The following is a 20,767-nucleotide window of genomic DNA, read 5'->3' as shown; positions in this document are numbered from 1 at the left end:
GAACAGGTAGAAAAATCCAGCGTGTCGGAGAGTCCAAGCGTTCGGTTCGTACGTCACTTTTGCACGTACCGCAAAGGACGAGGAGAGGATAAGGTGGAGAGAAAGAAATAAAAGCGGGACACGTGTTCACGAGAGAGTAACAGCAACAAAACACGTGGCGCGCGAGAAATGCGGCGAAGGATCCGCGTTTGCCGGCCCTGTTTGATTTATAATAATCGTTCAATCCTCATTACCGAGATATTTTATTGTACCGACTCCTCTGTTCGATGAGAAACTTACCGCGAGGAATTTCCGATCATCCTTTCGAATCAAATACAACCGCCTATGAAAGAAAATCCTCTGTTAAGGAAGTGATTTTATTTTTACAAGATAATTGTTAGAATTGTGATTCTTTTTTCTTTAATAAGATTGTTAATTAAGGAGAATATATTACTATCGATTGATAGAATTTTTTTTAATAAATTTCGAATTTAATCAAAAATAGTTCTTCGATCAAATTTGAACTAAATTATAATGATAAGATTTAATTGAAAATTTTTAATTAAAAGATAAATAAATTAGTATTATGCATTACTTAAAATTCTGAGAGATTTCCAATAAAATACAAATCTTGAAAAATTAATTTGTTCCGAATAGAAATAATATCTTATAAAATATATAATAATTTAATCAAATATAAAAAGATTTTTAAAATTTTTTAAATTTTTACAAGAAAACAAATTCTAATTAAATTAATTCTTGTCTCTTCTCCTCGTACACGTATCATTGTACAAATAAAAGGTACCTAACTAGGTTTCGTGAGGCTTCAACGAGTAATGCTTGACACCTTGAAATCGTTTCGTGATGGTATTTGGTATCCGCGAACTTTACAAACGCCATATAAGTAGGATCGAGTTTTTTCGACGGTGATCGCCGTAATAACTTTGCACCGTCAATTTTCCAGGTCTTTGCACGGATGCAGAACAAAAATGTCCAACTCGTTTTCTTGCGATACACCGGATCGTATACAACATTCTCGATTTCTTGCGAATCTCGAATTTTCTCCGATACACGATCTCACGATCGTTCCAACTACACTCTATTTTTCTTCTTTTCTTACATGACAATTTTAATTTGAGACAGTGGTATTGAGAAAATATAACTAATAAAAAATTTTGTCTGCAGTCTTTTTAAATAAAATCCGTAAATAAAATCGAAAATAAGTCGGAAAAAATCATATATGGACAAAGCGCGATAATAGCCCAAAAAAGCAAATTATTTAAACGAAACAAACATTACTGGAATACGCCGACATTCACACACAATCGATCAATAACCAATTGAACACATCCTCCCTTTATATCAAGTTGACACGATCGAATCGAAACGTTATCGTCTCACCGGGTTTCGCGACGAATCAATCAGCTCCTCCAAAACCGCGAAAGGCAGGCCAAGAGGGTACGACGAAGACGAAGAAGAAGAATAATTCCGTCGATATCACGACCGTGTAGCCGCGTAACGTGTAATAGTTACATCAGATTAGGGTAGCGAGCGTGTAAGCAGACTTAATGCGTGGGTAGGCATCGAGTGACCGGGGTGAGCTTGGTGCTCATTGCACGTAGAATACACCTGAAACACTCTCGTGGTCTGCCCCGCTCGCCAACACACAAACGCGTGCCCATTTGCTCCGCTGGTGCCGGAGACCTCGACACGAACGAGGCGAGGGTAACGACGAGGAAGCAAAGGAGGGATCAGGGGGGACGGTCGGAACCGGCGGGGGTAGGGGTGGTTTGGTAATCGCGCATTAATTTGCATCACAAAGTACACGCCACCCGCCACGCTACGCACGCATTCCACGTAGTTTTCCGCTACCGTTCGATCTCTTTAGAGTTCTCAAGCTGTTTCGAGAAAGACACACCCACCCGTTTATTCTCCTCCCGAGATCCGTGCAGGAATTGTCCCTCGGATTTACATCATAATATCGAGATATGGATTGCCCAATTTGTCTATGATACCAACAACAATGCTGTTGCAAAGTGTTTCACAGTTATTTTTAATTATGATCGTTTTTATGGAATATTCTGTAGAAGCGAAAATTAATAGTTGCTTGTTTCGGTATAATTTATATAGGAATAGAATAAATAGAAATAATTTAGATTTAACGTAACGCGGTAAATATTAAAAAAATATTGAATATTCATCGTACATGCATAATTACGTTTATTAGGATTTTTTAATAGATTATCATGTTATCATTTTCGTTTAATTGTTATATCGCATTGATTTATATTATGTACTTTGTTTTTTGTTCTTTTTTTTTTTTTTTTTTTTTTAGTTTCATCAAAAATATATTTATATAGTTACAAAAAAAGGAAGAGTGTTGTTTATTTTATTGCGATGAAGAAATATTATATCTAGTAAAAAGTTAGAAAACATTGCATTAAAAAGATTCTTAGTTTTTGGACCATATATTTCTATTATATTTAAATTTTGTCGATTTTGTTATTAATTTGAAATAAATATTATATATATATATAAATAATAATTTTATTTTGGTAAATTTTTGATGAAAGAATTTTCAAAGACAAAAACAAAATTTTAACTCAATTTTTTTCTTATGTAAATTCTTAAATTCTATAAAATATATTAATAATTTAAAACTTGTATGATTTTAAATTTTTAAAGTCGAAATACATTAATCAATGAAAAAAATTCTGTTGAATTTTATTGAAGAATAAGAAAAGAATAAGAAGAGAAAAAGGAAAAACGAAAGAAATGTCTAGTTTTCATTATTCTTATACATTGATGTATAATGATATTTAGAATGTTATAATTACAGAATTATAATGTAGAGGAAGCCAATATTAACTAATGCTAATTTTTATTATCCCTATTATATATTTTTTAATAACAAATAAACATGTTATATTATGTTATATTAAATAAAAAAGTGTCAATAACCGATGAAAAAAATAAAAACCATTCGTCAGTATTGAACAAATCTTTCTTCTAAGATTATAAAAATTATAAAACCAAAAGATCTATCTAAGATAATTTTAAAGATATAAAATATAGGCTAAAAGTGAAAAATATATTTTTTTTTTTTTAAATAAAACAAGAAATATCCTCATTCTTTTTTCATTTCATTTTTCCGATTAGTGTAGTATATATTTTTATAATATGAAATAAATAAAGCAAAAAAAGAAGTAAAGAAAAATAATAATTTAAAATTATATGTATTTATAAATTATTATAATATATTATAATAGATATTAATTTCAGATTAAATAAAGAAATAATATAATTAATTTCTTTATTAATTCAAGAATAAATGAATGAATTAAATTTTAATATTTTTTATAAAATTGGAAAAAAATATAACGCTATAACAAAAATTCCGTCAAAGGAATCGATAAAATTAATGATTTTTGATTATTTGTTATATTAAAAAATAACAATTTTCTGTAATGAAAGAATTTCTTTTTCATTCAAACAACTTTTTTTTTCACAAAAAACTATATTTATAATAATATAATTTTTAACATATTTTTATAATTTACAATTTATGTAATAATTCTGTTATAAATAAAAAGGAACGAATTCTTTATTTAATTATTATAAATATTGTATAAATGATTTACATAAATTCTCGGTTGTATAATTATATTTAAATTTCAACACAGTCTTATCTCATAAAAAATTCCATTATTTTCACCTCGTCTTAAGTATTAAAAAAAATTAATTTGATACGAATCGTTCATCGGTTCCTGTTACCATCGAATTAAACACGCTTTTTACACTTTTGTCACCCCAAAATCAAAATCGTCGCACTGATTACGAATATCGAGGTGAGCTCGATTTCACCAGCGATTACGTTATTTTCACGGAATGAGAGTCACGGTACGCCAGCGATAATATTTTGCCGCGTGGTACGGTTGCATATTTAAGGGTTGCCATGTCAAGCGTCAAGCGCGCCCTTTGAATACATTTAAATTCATTAACAGTAAAGGCTATGTTCCTGTAAACTGTGATACACACACACACACATATATATATACAAGGCCTGATGTATATGTACAAAATATAGGTATCGTTATATTGTAAAACGGATGAATACGTGTTTGCAATAATTGTACGCTGTAAAAAATCGATCGATGATTGCAAATGATTTACAATCGTTAATAAACCGTTCTCGTTTTTGTTACAGATTATCACTGAAATTCTTGGATCAATATGCCGCATACAGGTGAGTTCAAAATTGATTTGACTTTTCTTTTCAAAAATATTTGAAAAAATTTATTCTTATTTAATTTTACATCGATAAAATTTCTTCATCAAAATTTCTTTCATTAATTTTTTTATTTTATTTTATTTTGTTTCGTTTTAATTATATTTCGCTCGTAGACATGATCTTTTTTCAATTTTATTGTTGAAATCTTATTTATCTCTAAAAAATCTTTTTCTTTCTTGAATACTATTTCATCCTCCGTAATATCTCGACAAATATGAAAATAATTTCATTCTTTATAATATTTTTAGAGAAAATGTGAAACGTATAATAATAATAAAATATAAATTATTGTATAAATTATTTATAAATTATTATATTAATTATTTACGAAAAAAATATCATATTCTAATTTTGATGATTTTTAATATGATATCAAAGTCATCAATCTGTAGTGTTGTAAAGATTTTATTTGAAGATCGAAGTTGCAAAAAATGTTTTTTCGAGTCAATTCAAGTCAAGTTAGATCAAATTATTTATAATCAATTTTATTGCGACAGGCAATTGACGGTTCACTATGATCAAATTAAGAAAACAAGCTCAATGCAAACTAAACTCAATGCAAATTAATTTGCATTGGCTAATAGTTAAATGAGTATTTATTTAATTTTAATTTGACGTGAAATTAAATTTAGAATTAATATTACATAATTAATCTCGAATAAAAATTTATTTAATTTTTTTATTTCACGATTTATTATTGGATTATTGGATTTATTTATTGGATTAAATTAGGTTAGATTAATAATTTTTAATAGCTAGCTTAAACCTAAACTATTTTTATTAAAAATCTTTTAATAAACAATGACTGTCGTGTAAAATTTTTACGATACTATTCAATATAACGACAATATTATATTAAATTATTAAATATAATAATCATTGAGATCAAAAAGTGATATTTTTTATAAATATTTTATAATTATTTATTACTACTAATCAAAAATAAACATTTATCTATGAATGCAACTTTTTATTCAAAATAAGAATTTGGCGCAATCATTCAAAAAACTTTTCCATTAAATTTAAAAATTCAAAATTGGCAAATATTGATGAATAAATTCCAAATTTAGAAGTCATGAACTAAATAATCGATACACATGTTAACATTAATACAACATCATATGTACGAACGACACGGTTATCCTCTTATCATTTCTTAGACACTTAATCCGACGTCACTTACCGTCGGCGAGATCAAAAGACGAGTTCCAACCGTTCACCTGTAAAAATTAAATTTATTCCTTCTCGTTCTTCTTTGCGTCTGCACGCACGCCCGCGCCATTTCTTTTACATTCACTTTTTCTTGCTTCTTCTCACCAACGCTTCCATTCGCTCAAGTTCTTTCGTCCCATCTCCTTCGTACATTCTTCGATGCTCTCCACGAACCGATTGGTCCCTCGAGGCGTCGACTAAATTACGATTTGGAAGCCAGTTTGACAGTAATTAACGAAGAATTTTATACGAATCGAGATCCAAGATCTATGGACCTGTTATTAAACGAGTTTAATCACATTGCACTGTCTGGTCTCATTTACTTCCCAACTTCTTCTGCTCAATAATGCTTCGCTTTATTTTTCACGGTAAATATTTAAGATTGTTAATATATAAGATTATTGACTTCTGAGAATTCAAAATTAACCAAAGTGGTAAGAGTTGTGTTCTCTTAACTAATTGGAACATTGATTACTGACTCGTTACATTAGAATTGTTTATGTGGAATCTATTTATATTATGCAAACAAAATTTTGAATACTTCATTATTTGTTTGAATTGTTCTTGAGCATCATTTCATTTATACGAATATTTTTATAATAGATCTTTGATTAGAAATAGAATAAAAATCTATGACCAATCAGTTTGTTTGTAAGTTTGATTAATCGACGTCATTTTATTAATCTGAATAAGGTTGCCTTTAGAGTATAGAATATTCCTTCATCTTCAATATTTCGAATTAGCAATATAGCAATTAAAATTTATTATTTCGTATCACATTTATATTCTCAGAATATTCATATGAAGTTATAAAATTATAATGAATAAATTAAGTGATTTATTTAAAATTTTTCATAATCATTGAATGTAATCATATTTTAACTATGATTTTAATTATTGAATACTTGCTCAAATATTTTTGAAAATTAACGTTTTATTCTTTTGCAAATTAAAATTACAGTTTTTATAAAAATGTGATTAGTTAATAGATCCTTCGCTTTTACTATTTACTATGCTACAAATTAAATAATGTTAGTAGTTTTTTAAATAGTTTGATAAAACTAATTTTAATTGGATGAAAAAGTTAATTTTGATGTTCCATTGGTTACAAATCAATTAAAACATTAAATAATTATTATACTTATAGAAATATTTTCAAAATTATAACATTTGATATATTATATTAAAAATTTATTTTAGAGAAATTATTTCGTGAAATAATATCTTTCATATGAATATAAACTCTTATAAATCGAACAAAATATTATACAATCATAGAATAGAAAATCATAAAATTAGTTAAATTCTCATCATTAGATGAATGATTAAGCTTTCTCTTGAATAAGTAATCATTATCATATTATCTCCATTTGTTCCAAAAGAAATAGAAAAATAAATCTTTTTCAATATCCAATATCTTTTTTTTAACACATAAGGAGATATTAAATGTTTGTTGAATGTTTGTATATTCAATAAGAAAAAAATGAATACAAATTTCCTATTCTTCTTTAAATAAATAAATTTTTCTTTCTTTAATAAATTTTATTCTCATCTATGATATCATCCATTGTTATATTGAATTTCATTTTCCATTTTCAATCCTTAGCATACTGAGGTATATTCATGATAAAATTCTCAATGAAACGTTAAAAAAATCAGATCAAAAAATTACCGTTCAATTAACTCTCAAAAGAGGTATAAATATATCGTTCTTACATTTTCAATTACAAACACATGAGATTTAGAAATCAAATCATCAAACAGAAAAATAGTTACATGACAATGGTCCTGTATATGTGATGTTGTCCATTCGCGAAAAAGAAAGAAAAAGAAAGAGATAAAAATTCTGTTAACGTAGATGAATTGTAATTATAGGTAGGCAGATGTATAGTTTGGTTAGAGCTTAAATATCAAGCGCGATACTGTTCGACACATTAATTCGCTAATTCTAAGCTAACTATTATTATTTATCTAAAAATATAATCCCTAGCCGTCGCATAAATATCTTCTTCTCCTTTGTTAATTTATAATTATAATTATAGTCTACGTGGTGTTACGTATCGATATATATTGGCAATATTTTTTTTTTCCTTCCATTTCATTCTTTCCCTTTTCTCTCTCTTACAATTAGTCTCGCTTATCAAATTCGATCTGAGATTTTGCTGTTATACGAGCAATTAGATTTCGTTTTTCTTAGAATTTTGGTTGCTTTGGAATTTACGAGGGAAAAATTATTTTTCAATTTTTTTATTCTCATTCATATGACGTTGATATTCAAAATATTTTTGAATAAGTTTGAATATTTTTTAAATTCGTGTTCATGAATTGTACAATTGTAGAAATGAAAAAATTTTTTGCCAAAATATATTTTTTAATTCTTTAGAATTTTTAGAAACAGTCATCGAAAAAATTCTAAGATAATTCTAAAAATTCTCTTCCATCTTCTATAAAATTAGATGAAAAATTTTGTAAATTAAATTTTTGTAAATTTTCATTTATTAATCTAAACGTCAAAAAAAAAATTAACAATTATTAAAAAAATTAATTCATTATTAATATATTAATAATGTTATAATATATAATTTTTATTATAAAATTTTATTAAAAAATTTCTTAGAATAAGAATAGTCACAAAGAAATATCTAAAAAATTACGAACAAAATTTTTCTTTTTTTTTTTTTTTTTTTGTTATACAAAAAAAAATATTAGAAGAAAAACTACTGTTTGAATATTAAATCTTACGCCTTTTTTTGTAAACCTCTGTTGTAAACCTCTCCGTTGAACGATCTTCACGCTCGATAAATTTGCACCTTTGCAGAGATGAGATGAGCAAGGAGAAAGAAAGGAATTCGGCATTTATTCGCACAATTTCGCGTGAGATTTTTATAAAAGATAAAGAGAACTTCCTGCTCGGTTTTTGCCGTAATAATAATTTGGCCCGCGGGAGTGTCGGTCTGTCGCTGTTTCGACCGCGTATAATTTCGGCCTGATCTTCAAGCTTGGAACAGGAAGCGACACTCTTTTTACCGTGTAGCGCCAAAATTAAAGCAAGGTGAAGAGAAAAAAAAAAAAAAAAAAGAAAGAAAACTCGTCGTAAAGAAGGAGTAAAAAGAGAGAGATAGGGGTAAAGGGATACATGCGACAGGATTTTTAAGGAAGTGAAATAATAATTGCCGATAAAGCTGAATAAATCGTTACACCAGTGTCGAATATCGTCGATGAATAACGAGGGATCGACACGCGAGAATTTCTTCCCTTTTTTTTTTAATATCATTTCCTCGTAATAACGTGCCGAAAAGTTTGTTGTCGCTGTTAAGAGATCGCTTTAAATCATCCTTCCTTCTGTGAATCTTCGTCGTGACTACGTATTTTTTTTTCTTCTTCTTTTTTTTTTTATTATCAACGAGTTCTTTTCAAATTTTCTCCTCTTTTTTTTTTATTTTCTGCTCCCTCCCTTCTCTTCAATCCCTTTTTTTTTTTCCTTCGATTTTCATTCCTCGTAATTACCGATCTGAATCATTCGATGAGGAAGTCGATGAACGTGCAATTTATGTAACTGTAAAGAACTCAATACTTTGGATGAAAGATCTTTCGTTGTTTTAAAAATCGATTGACGGTGTGATTCAAATTATCAGCAAATTTCAAAATTTCAAACTTTCGTAGCTCGATTTTACGCAATTTTCTTAACTTTTCCTACTTATTAACTTTTCCTACTTATTTGGGATACTAATTAATGAAAAATCTTTGTGTAATAAAAATTGTATAACTATAAAAAAATATTAGAAACATGTATAGATTATCCAATTTTGTTATTATAAAATAAGAAATTTTTAAAATTCTATTACAGAAATATTTTAATTTAGATTATAAATATTATTAAATATTTTATAAAAAAAGATTTTAGTCATTATTAATGAATAAAATTCATCATTTTGAAAATAGATTGAAAAAAATAGATTATACCTTACAGCTTCGTTAAAAGCTGCCATATATAAATATTGTGGAAGAAATTTTACAAAAAAATTATAATTAAATTATTAATTTAATACCTATATCTTATATATATATAAGAAGATTTATAATTTTATTAAAAATTATTCCAAATTATTTGATACATACATATTTTCTATATAAAATATTACAAGTTGTTTTCTTCTTAATTATTGCAAATACCGATGTTTTTAAAAATTTTAGAAACGAGGCATTGAGAAGGGGGAAACAAAAAGGGAGAGGAAAGTGTTTAAATAAAATAGCATGTTACTTTTTTGCTTAAATAACTTATATTAAAATCTTATAAATAGTTATTTAATTAATCTTATAAACAATTATAAATAATAAAGAATATTCTATATAAATTCTTTTCTTTTATACAAAGAAAAAAAATTATTTTTTATTATAATTTTTTAACAACTTACTTTTTTTAACTGTACATAAAAGAAAAAATATTTCAAGTAAATATTATTAAACTCGGTTATCGTATATTTTTCCAATTATGAAACAATCAATTATTTTTCTTCTAAAAAAAAATATTAATTTATTATATTTCTAAGATGAAAAATTAAGTTTTTATTTATTTATTTAAATTATTACAAAAGGTTAGGTTATTACAATAATTTTAAAAAAATGAAAAATATTTCCTGAAAATATTATTTTACGAATCTTAATTTATTCATTTTCGTTATAGTTAATGCAAAAAAACAATTTTTAATCAAAAGCTAATAAAGATTGTTTTACGATATAAAAAATTACAAGTGCTAGAAGCATTATGTTTCTATTTTAAAGTTGAGAATTAAAAACAGATAAAAATAACTATATTATTATTTTTTTTATAATTTTTATGATCTCCATAATTTTTATTTCATATTTCTGATTAATATTTTTTTCGTTTTTAATTTTGTCCAGGGAAAAAAAAGTGATAGTAAATAACGAACTTTTTAAATAAATTAATAATCTTAAAAAAGAGAAAATTGAAAAAATATTTTTAAATTACAAAAAAATTTCGTCGTTAAATATTACTCTTCAAATTTTCATAAGAATAAGAAACTTTCATTTATACATAACCATTCTTACAAAAATTTAAAATGATTGCAATTTATATTTATATGTGTATAAAAAATTCAGAGCAGGTACATTATTAAGTCATTCAAGTGTAAATTGTAAAAATTTTCATGAGATTTTGATTTTGATTTTTTAAATAATTAATTATTTAATGTTAATCAATGACTATCGAAAAATGATCAGAAAATAGGATGTTTTCATTGGCCGTAAGCCATCGTTGATTTATGATGGATTTAATATCTCGAAATCTTTCGGCTTTTTCCTTCGTTTCGAAATCATTTCGAAAATGAGGCTACTGAAGGCGTTATAACTCAGATTTTATTCTATATATCATATGCTTTAATGCCTATCGATCACATACCGTACGATTTTCAACACGTGGATATAAAATTGGTGATTGATCGATTTTTTTATTCTAAGCGTTTATGATTTTATCATTCCTCGAATGGAAGTTATTTACTTGATTCTTCTACATTTTCATAGTAAAAAGAAAAATTCTCAAAATTTGTATCAGAAATTTAACAAATAAAATATATTTGAGAAACTTTGAAATTATGAATAAACTTGATGAACGATATAAATATGATTGTTTTTGTAAAAAATTTTGTTATCGTTTTGAATCATTAAAAATAATGTAAATATTGTGTAAATGTAATTCATCGTAATTTTGTATTATATTAAATCGGTTATTATTCAACATTTTTTATTTATTTTTTTTTTCTTTATTATAACATAAAATTATATTTGAGAAGGCATTTCAATCATTTATGTACATTTAAAGAATATACATCTTATCTCTTAAAAAAAATGTTATCTATATCGATCTATCGAATAAATGTATAATTTAATAATTGGATTAAATAAAAAGAACTTCATTTATATAATAATTCTTTTATCATTAATTTATTTTATCTTATTTCTGTTTTTATTACAAACAATCTCAAACTTAAATGAATATTTATATTCATTTCAAAATATTATACATTTAATTCAAATTATCCTATGTATTTTAAGAATAACGATAAATAGCAAAGTTTTACGCGGAATAATCATTCCGACGTCGAAAATCATAAACTTTAGATTATCATGAAATCTCGAAAAAGATCCTCGAAAAAAATTTTCAGTTGTGAAATAAATTATGATAATTCCTTCTCTCTCGATTCTAATATGCCTCTTTTGATCTTCAATAAATATTTTATTGAGGCGTAAAATGCCTTGATATCCGTAACTATCGTCTAACAACAAAGTGGTTTATATGATAAAAAAAAAAAAAAAGAAACTAAATAATAAAAAAAAAAAAAATTCGAAAACCAACGGAGATTAAGGAATTACGAAAGACTGGTCGGAATTCGTTGATCTAGCTATTCCTACCGACATTAAAAGTCATCAAGGTTCGTTCGTTTGTTACGAACGATTATTATTAGTAACTGCTTTACTTCCCGTTTTAAATGACGTTGTTTCAATGTAACATCTTATTTTGTAATATATTCCAAGGCAGATGCGTTCTGAAAATTAATCGAACGAGTATGAGCTTAGTTCTGGACACTCGTAGAGGAAATTAATACATTCATTCCAATGAAATAGATTAACTGTTAGATATACAGTCAATCGCAAAAGTATTCATACGTTACGTTAATGAAATTTATCTTAACTGAAAACTTTTGATTTTATCAAAAGTTTGTATTACTGTGGATAAAAAATTTATAGAGTTTCTTGTTTTTCCATATTGACAATATTATGTCATCTTTTCTACTGAATTGTACAACTAATAATTTAAATCTTTGTTATTACTTCAAATTTAATAATCGTATTACGTGTGATTCGTAAACAACGTAGAGAATGACTTGTTTCACAAATCAGAGTTATCATCACAAAATCTTTTGAAAAAAATAATGAATTAATGTTAATTAAATTAAAAAAATATTTTGAAGATAATCGAAATGATAATATATTATATACATAATATATTTCTAGCATTTCAATGATCTTTTAATTTGTATTAAGATATTAATTTGTTATATTGTTTTTTCAAAAAATCATAAAACATTTTTTATGTTTTATTTAAAAGGACAGCTAGAAATTTATAAAATTTAAATTAATAATAGAAAATATAACTCAATAAACGAAATAACTGCAATATTGTTAATATCAGAAAAAAACATAATAACACGTAATAAAAAATTTCTTTGAGAAAATGAAATCAATTTCCAAAGATTTCAGCACTTTTTTGAAATTTTGAAATTTCATGTAGGGATATTTTTCATAATAATGTATTTAAATCTATGAAATTATAAAATGTAATCTAAATATTTTATAATTTAAAAGTTTGCTCTTTGTATCACTATAAAGAATTATATTGAAAGAAAAAATAATTTTTAAAAAATAATTTTGATTTCATTTTCCTAAAGTGATGTTCCGTTAAAAGATATTGTATATATATTCTATTTTACTCTAGTAAAGTTTCATAAAAAATAAAAAAAAAATTTTTAAATTTATTGTATTTTTAATGAAATTTTATAGTATATATAAAATATATAAAATATAATGAAATGTATCTATGCAGCAATATTTTTTAGCAAGCTCTTTGAAAATTGATTTCACTTCCGTAAAAATATTTTTCATCGATAAATAAAATTGTTTTATATATAACTCGTTGTTCTATTCTATATACTTACAAATTTTCAATAAAATTAAAATTTTTTATTAAGATAAATTTCTTTGTAATGTACGAATAATTTTGCAATTGATTGTATATAGGATTACCTGACATTTACAAATATCTATAATTTATCTAGTGTTTAATAATTTTAATTCTAACAATATTATGAAACGAAAGGAAAGAAATATAATAAAATCGATGAAAATGTTAGCGAACTTTAATAATTTGCAGAAATAATGTAAATTTATAATAAATTGTAGATATATGTACATATATTGATATTGTATATAATTCTAATTTATTTATATATATTATACAGATTTCTTACATTTTTATCAAACTTTGAATTATCTAAAGAATATAAAATATTTTTTTAAAATATAAATTTCTTAAAACGTTAAATTTCTTAAAATGTTATATTTGTATTGTTTATTGTATTTATTCTATAATCTCTAGAAAAAAAAAATTGTATAAAAATGATTTTTTTTGTTTTTCTGTTCTAAAATTTAATATTCTATTGCATTCTATTCTTAAATTTTAAATTATTACCTATAAAATAATAAAACGCTAAAAAAATAAAATTCTTTTTTAAATGAATCTTTTACATATATTCACCCTCGTTTATAAATACTAGAACATCTGCTAATTTCACGTAAAATATAAAATAATTTATCTAGATTACAATATGATTAATCAATTAAAATTTTCTATCAACACAAAATAACGATTTGAAACACAAACTATACAACTTGTAACAACAAAAGTTTGTAAAAATTATTTACAAAATTTACAAAAAAATAATATATTATTAACATTAACATTTTGATATTTATAACTTCTTGTATATTGTTTTATCTAATTGTTTAAGCCTTATTGAAAGCATATATATATAACATATTATATATATATATATTACGATAAATTGACAATAATAATTTGTAATTGATAAAATGTTAATAATAAAATTATTTACGACTTAGGTCGAAAAAAAAAGCATACTTTTGCAACAATTAAAAAACAAATAAATTGTATAGAATAACAATTAATTCAGTTTGATGCATATTAATGATATCAAAAATCCAATATACGGTTATCTTTACGCGCAAGTACTTAGTACTTAGTATCCAAGAAAACAGTGCAAAATGACAGGTGTCCGTTTACAAAGCAACGAAGCGACAAGTTAGCAAGGCTAATGGAGGAGCAAGTGTATCCTTAGTAATTTTATCTCGCGTTGTATGCGTGAAAAATTGATAAAAACGGTAATTCGAGAGAATCGGGGAGGGCATTTGAAAATTAGCGGAAAACAATTTCGATGAGCATCATTGTTGTTCCTTCTTCTACTTCTTGGCTTCGACATCCGGTGACGGAACAACGGATAATTATACGTCCTCTTTTCCATCTAAAACGCATACAAGAATGTCGAAATGACGGTTCTTCTTTTCCATTCTTTTATCCCTGTCTGTTCGTCGAAGGAAGTTCGACTCGCCAATATTATTAGAGGCCAGGAAAAAATGCATCTGCCTAATGCTCCACCCAAAACCTTGTTCGCGCTATTAACGGATTATTACTATTCCACGTGTTGAAGAAAAAGAAAAAAGAAACACACCTGGCATTTCTTCTTCACATATTCTTTGATTTTTTTCCTTTCCATCTAGTGATTTAATTTCGTTTATTCAACGAGTGATTTGTAGAAAAAATTTGTAAAATATTATTCCAATATTTAAGAAACATTAAGATTAGTAAAAAAAAAAAAAAAAAAAGAAAAGAAAAAATGAAGAAAATCTTTATATTAGTTTAAGAGTTTTGAACGATAAAAAAAAACTTGAATTCAAATTTTTTGATAATTAGTTAGTCATAACTAATAGTAGAACTTCAATTATTTGAATTAATAATCGAACGATAGTATATGAATAATTACATTATTGATTTCATATGAAAAATTATAATTTTTATATATAATTTTCTATTTATTTATATTTATATTTGTACATATTACATGCATTGATCATCTTTATTCTCCTATTCTTTCTGAACTGCTAAATTGCATATTCTTTTCAAAATTAGTAATTCCACGATAGTACTTTTTCGTTGTGCTTCATACCATCTGATGACTATCTCTGATACTGTGAACGTTTCACAATGCATAAGAATTTTATTTAAAGAGGTATCGTCTTCTTCATTGTTCCCTTCGTTACAAATTTTTTTAATTGTTTCAATAATTTTGTTCACTATTTATATGATCTTCAAATCATTCTGTCGCATTACGACTTTTGTCATAATTTTGATTTACGCATAATATTTATTTTGATGTTCATATAATCGAATAATTTGGATAATCGAATATTCAGATATTCGAGGTTCTATCACTTTTTTATTTATTATTTTCTATTTTCTTCTCTCTATGACATGAAAACAATATATAGAACAATGAACAAAGAAATTTGAACTTAATGTTAAATAAAAGAATTTAATTATTTTCTGTTGCAGGTCAAGCGGGAGTTAATCAATTGGGTGGTGTGTTTGTTAATGGGAGGCCGTTGCCCGATTGCGTTCGACAAAGAATCGTGCAGCTCGCTTTGGTTGGTGTAAGACCTTGCGATATTTCTCGACAACTCTTAGTGTCTCATGGATGTGTCTCGAAGATTCTTACGAGATTTTACGAAACGGGAAGCATTCGACCAGGAAGCATCGGAGGAAGCAAAACGAAAGTGAGTATTTTAACAATCATATAACGATTTCAAACAATGAATAAAGAACACAAAAGAATTTGAAAATCTTTATACCTATCATTGCATCTTTCCTTCTTTATGATAGGTTGAAACGATTTAACCGCTTCTATCTATATTACAATAATTTATATAATTCCAATACAACAATTATGTAATTTATTATTTTTATTTTGTAAAATATTAAATTACGTAACATAAAATTTATATACGTTTATATACGCTATTAAATCTCGAGGAAAATTTCTTGAAACTGTAATTAATTGCTACTTCTTCTAACGGCAATGACCGGAAATCTTGTTTTCGATCGAGTTGGAGTATTAGCAGATCACTTCGTAATAATAATTTATTATTTTCTAAATATTTCTTTTAATATCTTGCAAAATATGAATATTGTGTTTAAGTGTTTGTAATAAATCTAAGATTATCCAATATTAATATTATCTAATTAATAATGATGATGACACAAACAGTTTAGATCGAAATATTTAATATTTAATTTAAAAATACATCGTTTTAATTTGTCATTTCATATTTTTACCTGATAAATATCACTTATTACGTAAAATATAAAGTATAAATTAAATACTCAAAAATTAAATGATATTTATGTGTCAATTATAATTTGATTATATCTGTTTTAAAACTGCATAATTTATTCTGTTATTCAAATGTGTAATAATCAAATTATATTCATCCTTTATCCTATCATTTAAACAGATCCCAAAACGTTTCATAATTTATTTTATACCCTCCGACAAGAATTTCTCGATTAATCTTCCTCTTAAAAATATTCGCATCAATTATTATTTCCGCGCCATCAACTCCACCGTAACGGGCTTTCAAAAATAATTACCGACAATTACACCTTAAATTGAAAACAACGTGACCATAAACCGGCGCACATATCTTCATTCGATCATTCACGCTATCTTATCTAACCTAACCTAACCTAACCTCGTTTCGATCATCTCTCGTTTCTAGCATTGGTATTATAAATACAATTATTACACGGGTGTTACACGAGAGGGAGGAAAAAAAAAAAAAGAAAAGAAGAGCGAAAGAAGGGTAAGAGAGAAGGAAAACACGGAGCAAAAAGCGTAATAAACAGCGGAAAGGATGTGTGTGCGTTATGGGGCGGTGACACTGATGAGAGGAGACGCGGGCGTAAAAATCGTCGGCCGGGAGCATCGCGCTGATGTGATTTTAAGTAAGGGCTGTACGAGAGCCGACAGCGCGTGCAATTATCCAAACACCTTGCAGCGGCGGACATTTGCATAATTTCATGGGTTTGCACGGTCGGTTTTCTTCTGCGCTCGCGTCGCGGCCTTGATGTCGCGCGCGGTATTATCGGGACGTTGTGTTTCGAATCTCGTGGGAGGAGGAGGGGGAGGGGGGAGAGAGAGAGAGAGAGAGAAAGAAGGAGCATGAGGAGAAGGAGGAAACGATGGCCAAAGGAATGGTGGAAGCGATCGTAAAGTTTGATCGCTCCGACCGAAAACGAGCCGAATTAGATGCACTTAGCGATCCTTTAAGACCCGTTTTTACGCGCGAAAAGTGAATTCATGGCGTACGCGAACACCGTCCTTGTGCTACCCTCTTAATGCGTGTCCGATTTGAATTTCAAATTCATTATTTACGGCGCCGACGGCGACTCGATCGATTTACGAAAATTAAACACCTTTATTGAATTTTTCTTTCCTCTTCCTTCCCTCTTCTTTTTTCACTAACGAGCTTTTCTGGTGAAAGAATCGATCGTTCCACGATGATAAGATGGATAATGATAGATATGGACAGAATCACGGTTATAATTATCGAACGGTTTATAATACGCGAAGAATCGAATTTTCGTTATCTACGATGCTGTATATTGTAAGACAGCTAAATGTTATCGCCGATAGAAACCATAATGGAATTTCTCTGGATTCGTTCGAGACATTAAATTAACACAGACTTGTTAAAGATTTATGCATTTATTATTATATATTATTATACAAATTCATTATAAATTTATCATAAATAAAAATTCCCCCATTTCAATTGTTATTGAAAAAAATTCTTAAATAATAATCAATTAAAAAAATCTATAAGACAACGAATTGGAAGTGATTATTATTAAATTATATCCAAAATTATTTGACAGAAAGACTTTTGAGAGTCTTCAAAAAATCCTCGAGTTTCCGAAAAAATTCTAGATAAATAAAATGAATCTAAGAATATAAATACTGCCGTTCCTTCGAGTTCTCTTCGTCGTTTCCAGCATAACGCATCCCGAAGAGAAGAGGCGAGTTAACGAGTTTCGACGCTTCACCGACCATACGTATGATATCTCGTACGTTACACGCGTTCAATAATCAAGAGCCACACGGTGGTGTTATATTATCACTATCCCGGATGGATCCCTCCGCGATGGTATCCCGTGCGAGCGACACCGGGCCGCGGAACACCGAAAGGAATGGAAAAAGAAAATGAAAAAGGAAGAGGAAAAAATAAGAGGAAGCCGCGTTGTATTACGCGCGTGACGTCACTAATGACAATATAATTGCACGCTACCACCACAGCACACGGTGAATTTCTTACAACGCGCCCGTGCGGGAACTCGCGCGATCTTCGTTTCGGCTTAATGAATTTATTTTAATAACGGCCATGCCTGGCGTACATCGACCTTTCGCCGCTGAATTGCGCTCCTGCGTCGTTCATCCTCTCATCCTTCCCGTGGAAACATGAAGAGCGTATTTAAATTCTGACTATGCTCGATTACAAGATGCGTGTAAACGATCGTCATCAGCGGTCATTATCGTGCCGTGTTCGTTTTGGTGACTGACGACGCCAAAATAGTCGAGCCATCGGACATTGCAATTTCTGAGATTTTCAGATTGCGTCCTGCTGAGTTTCCTTCTGAGAAATGATTTCTTCGAAAGTAACGAAGAAGGGGAAAAGTCGAGTTTGCATGAATATTCGTTTCTTTGATCTCTTTGATCAGAGTTTACGAATACATATTTGAGAATGAAATTTTTCATAAATGGGCATTGCGTTGAGGATAACTGTCCAACGATAAAGTTAATATCGGACAATGAACGCAATGTCCACTTGTAAAATAAAAATATCTACTTTCGAGAATTTTACTTTTAAATATATTAAGAAAGAAATACATATCGCATATTATTTCAAATAATTTAGTTCAAATTTCATATAATTTAATTCAAAGTTGTTTCCTTAAAAATCGTAATTTTTTAGAACAAATTTTTTAAAACGATAGATAAAAAAATTTGCCTCGCATATTTATATATTTAATACAAAATAAGAGATATAGAATTATCTTGGTCAATTATTTCATTCTTTATCAAATGATAAATACACAAATTTTAAAATTTTCTTATTCTTTGTTTTCAATTTACTTTCATCTATTATTCCCTGATCACATCTTGTATTCGCTATCACATCTTATATAATTATTTTTTTTATTTGACATTGACATAATTTTATGATCTTATCGTTCCATCTTACCAGAAATAAAAATTTGCAAAATATTTTTAAACGTGACTTATTCGTAACAACTTATTTACATATCGTATTATTAACTTTCGTCGAAAAGAAAATTTAATTCGATAATTAAAACATTGCCGTAACATTATTTAAATGTTGTCAGAATCTTCTTCGTTATGTCTTGATAAATATATTGTATATCTTAACTCTCAATTAACCTAATATCTTTATTCGTTAAGTTAATAAAAAAAGTCGAAATACCGGTAATATCGCATAATACCGATAATCATATAATGAAGTCTTAATTATGCGGTAGCTTTAATCTGATTGCCTTCTACCCAACCCTACTTTTAACTTTACTTTTGCCGATCGTGCATTAAAAGTTGTCGAAAATTTTTGCTAAGTAACAAAAAATAAGTATAGGCCAGCCTCTTGAGAACCGTAGATTGACATTTTAAATGCATCGTGCCTTTAAAAAGAATCGACGAATAGATGTAATCTTAACGTTGAAAGGAGTTCGAGTCACCGATATATCGGGCCTGTTTCATATTAAGTGAAATATAAATGGAATTTAACTTTGAAAAGAACTTTTTATTTAAAATATAATAAACAAAAATAATAAACAATTTTAATGAATGAAACAGTAGAATTTAATTAACGACATAAATTCATAAAATTTTGTGTTATTGTTTTATTTAATATGGATTTTATGAATTTTATTTATAAGAAATAATTCCAAAATAATATCAATATTTATCATCGAAATCAATTTTTCTTTATTTTTCAAACTCATCGATCCAGTTATTATTTTATACTTAGATTGAATTTTTAAATATTAGTTTCGATGATAGTTTTTATTAATAATGTCTCGAATAAAATTTTTTACATGTAATATAAACTATGATTTTAATATCAAGAGAAAATTTCATTATTTTTAACTTTATTAAGCTAATAGCATTCTATTAGCTACCATTGTGTTCACAATCGTGTTTTAAATTATATCGTAAAAATAATAAACAACAGGATGTTTTAAAAATGACTATAAAATTTTTTACGTACATATTCGATATATGACAATGAATTATTCTATTTAATATGATAAACTATATATTTTGTATACAAATTGGTATACATTTTCTAATATTTATTTATATTATTCGTACAGAATTGCTGGATTAAATATTCAAAAAATTAATTAACGTAAAAAACGTAAAAAATAAAAAGATAAAAAGATAAAAGTCATTGTGCAAAAGAAGGTATTAGAAAAGAGAAGAAAAGACTTTGGAATTAGATACCATATACTGACATCAATTCATCGATAAACGCGTCAGTATTTTTATTCGCAAATTACAAATT

General features: G+C 26.9%; 1 protein-coding gene across 1 annotated transcript in view; it reads left to right on the top strand.

The window, feature by feature from the left end:
• The window catches only part of Poxn (paired box pox-neuro), a 40,411-nt gene that overhangs the window by 7,310 nt on the left and 12,334 nt on the right, over positions 1 to 20,767 (top strand). The window contains exons 2-3 of the mRNA XM_012484769.3: positions 4,187 to 4,225; positions 15,687 to 15,907. Coding sequence (XP_012340223.1) covers positions 4,213 to 4,225; positions 15,687 to 15,907 — 234 coding nt within the window. The 5' untranslated portion in view covers positions 4,187 to 4,212. The remainder of the gene's footprint in view (positions 1 to 4,186; positions 4,226 to 15,686; positions 15,908 to 20,767) is intronic.

The sequence above is a fragment of the Apis florea genome, unplaced genomic scaffold, assembly GCF_048593485.1.
Source record: "Apis florea isolate Af1SG1 unplaced genomic scaffold, ASM4859348v1 contig_3798_pilon, whole genome shotgun sequence".
Lineage (NCBI taxonomy): Eukaryota > Metazoa > Arthropoda > Insecta > Hymenoptera > Apidae > Apis > Apis florea.
The sequence above is the reverse complement of the archived record's forward strand: the minus strand, read 5'-3'. Positions and strand labels throughout refer to the sequence as shown.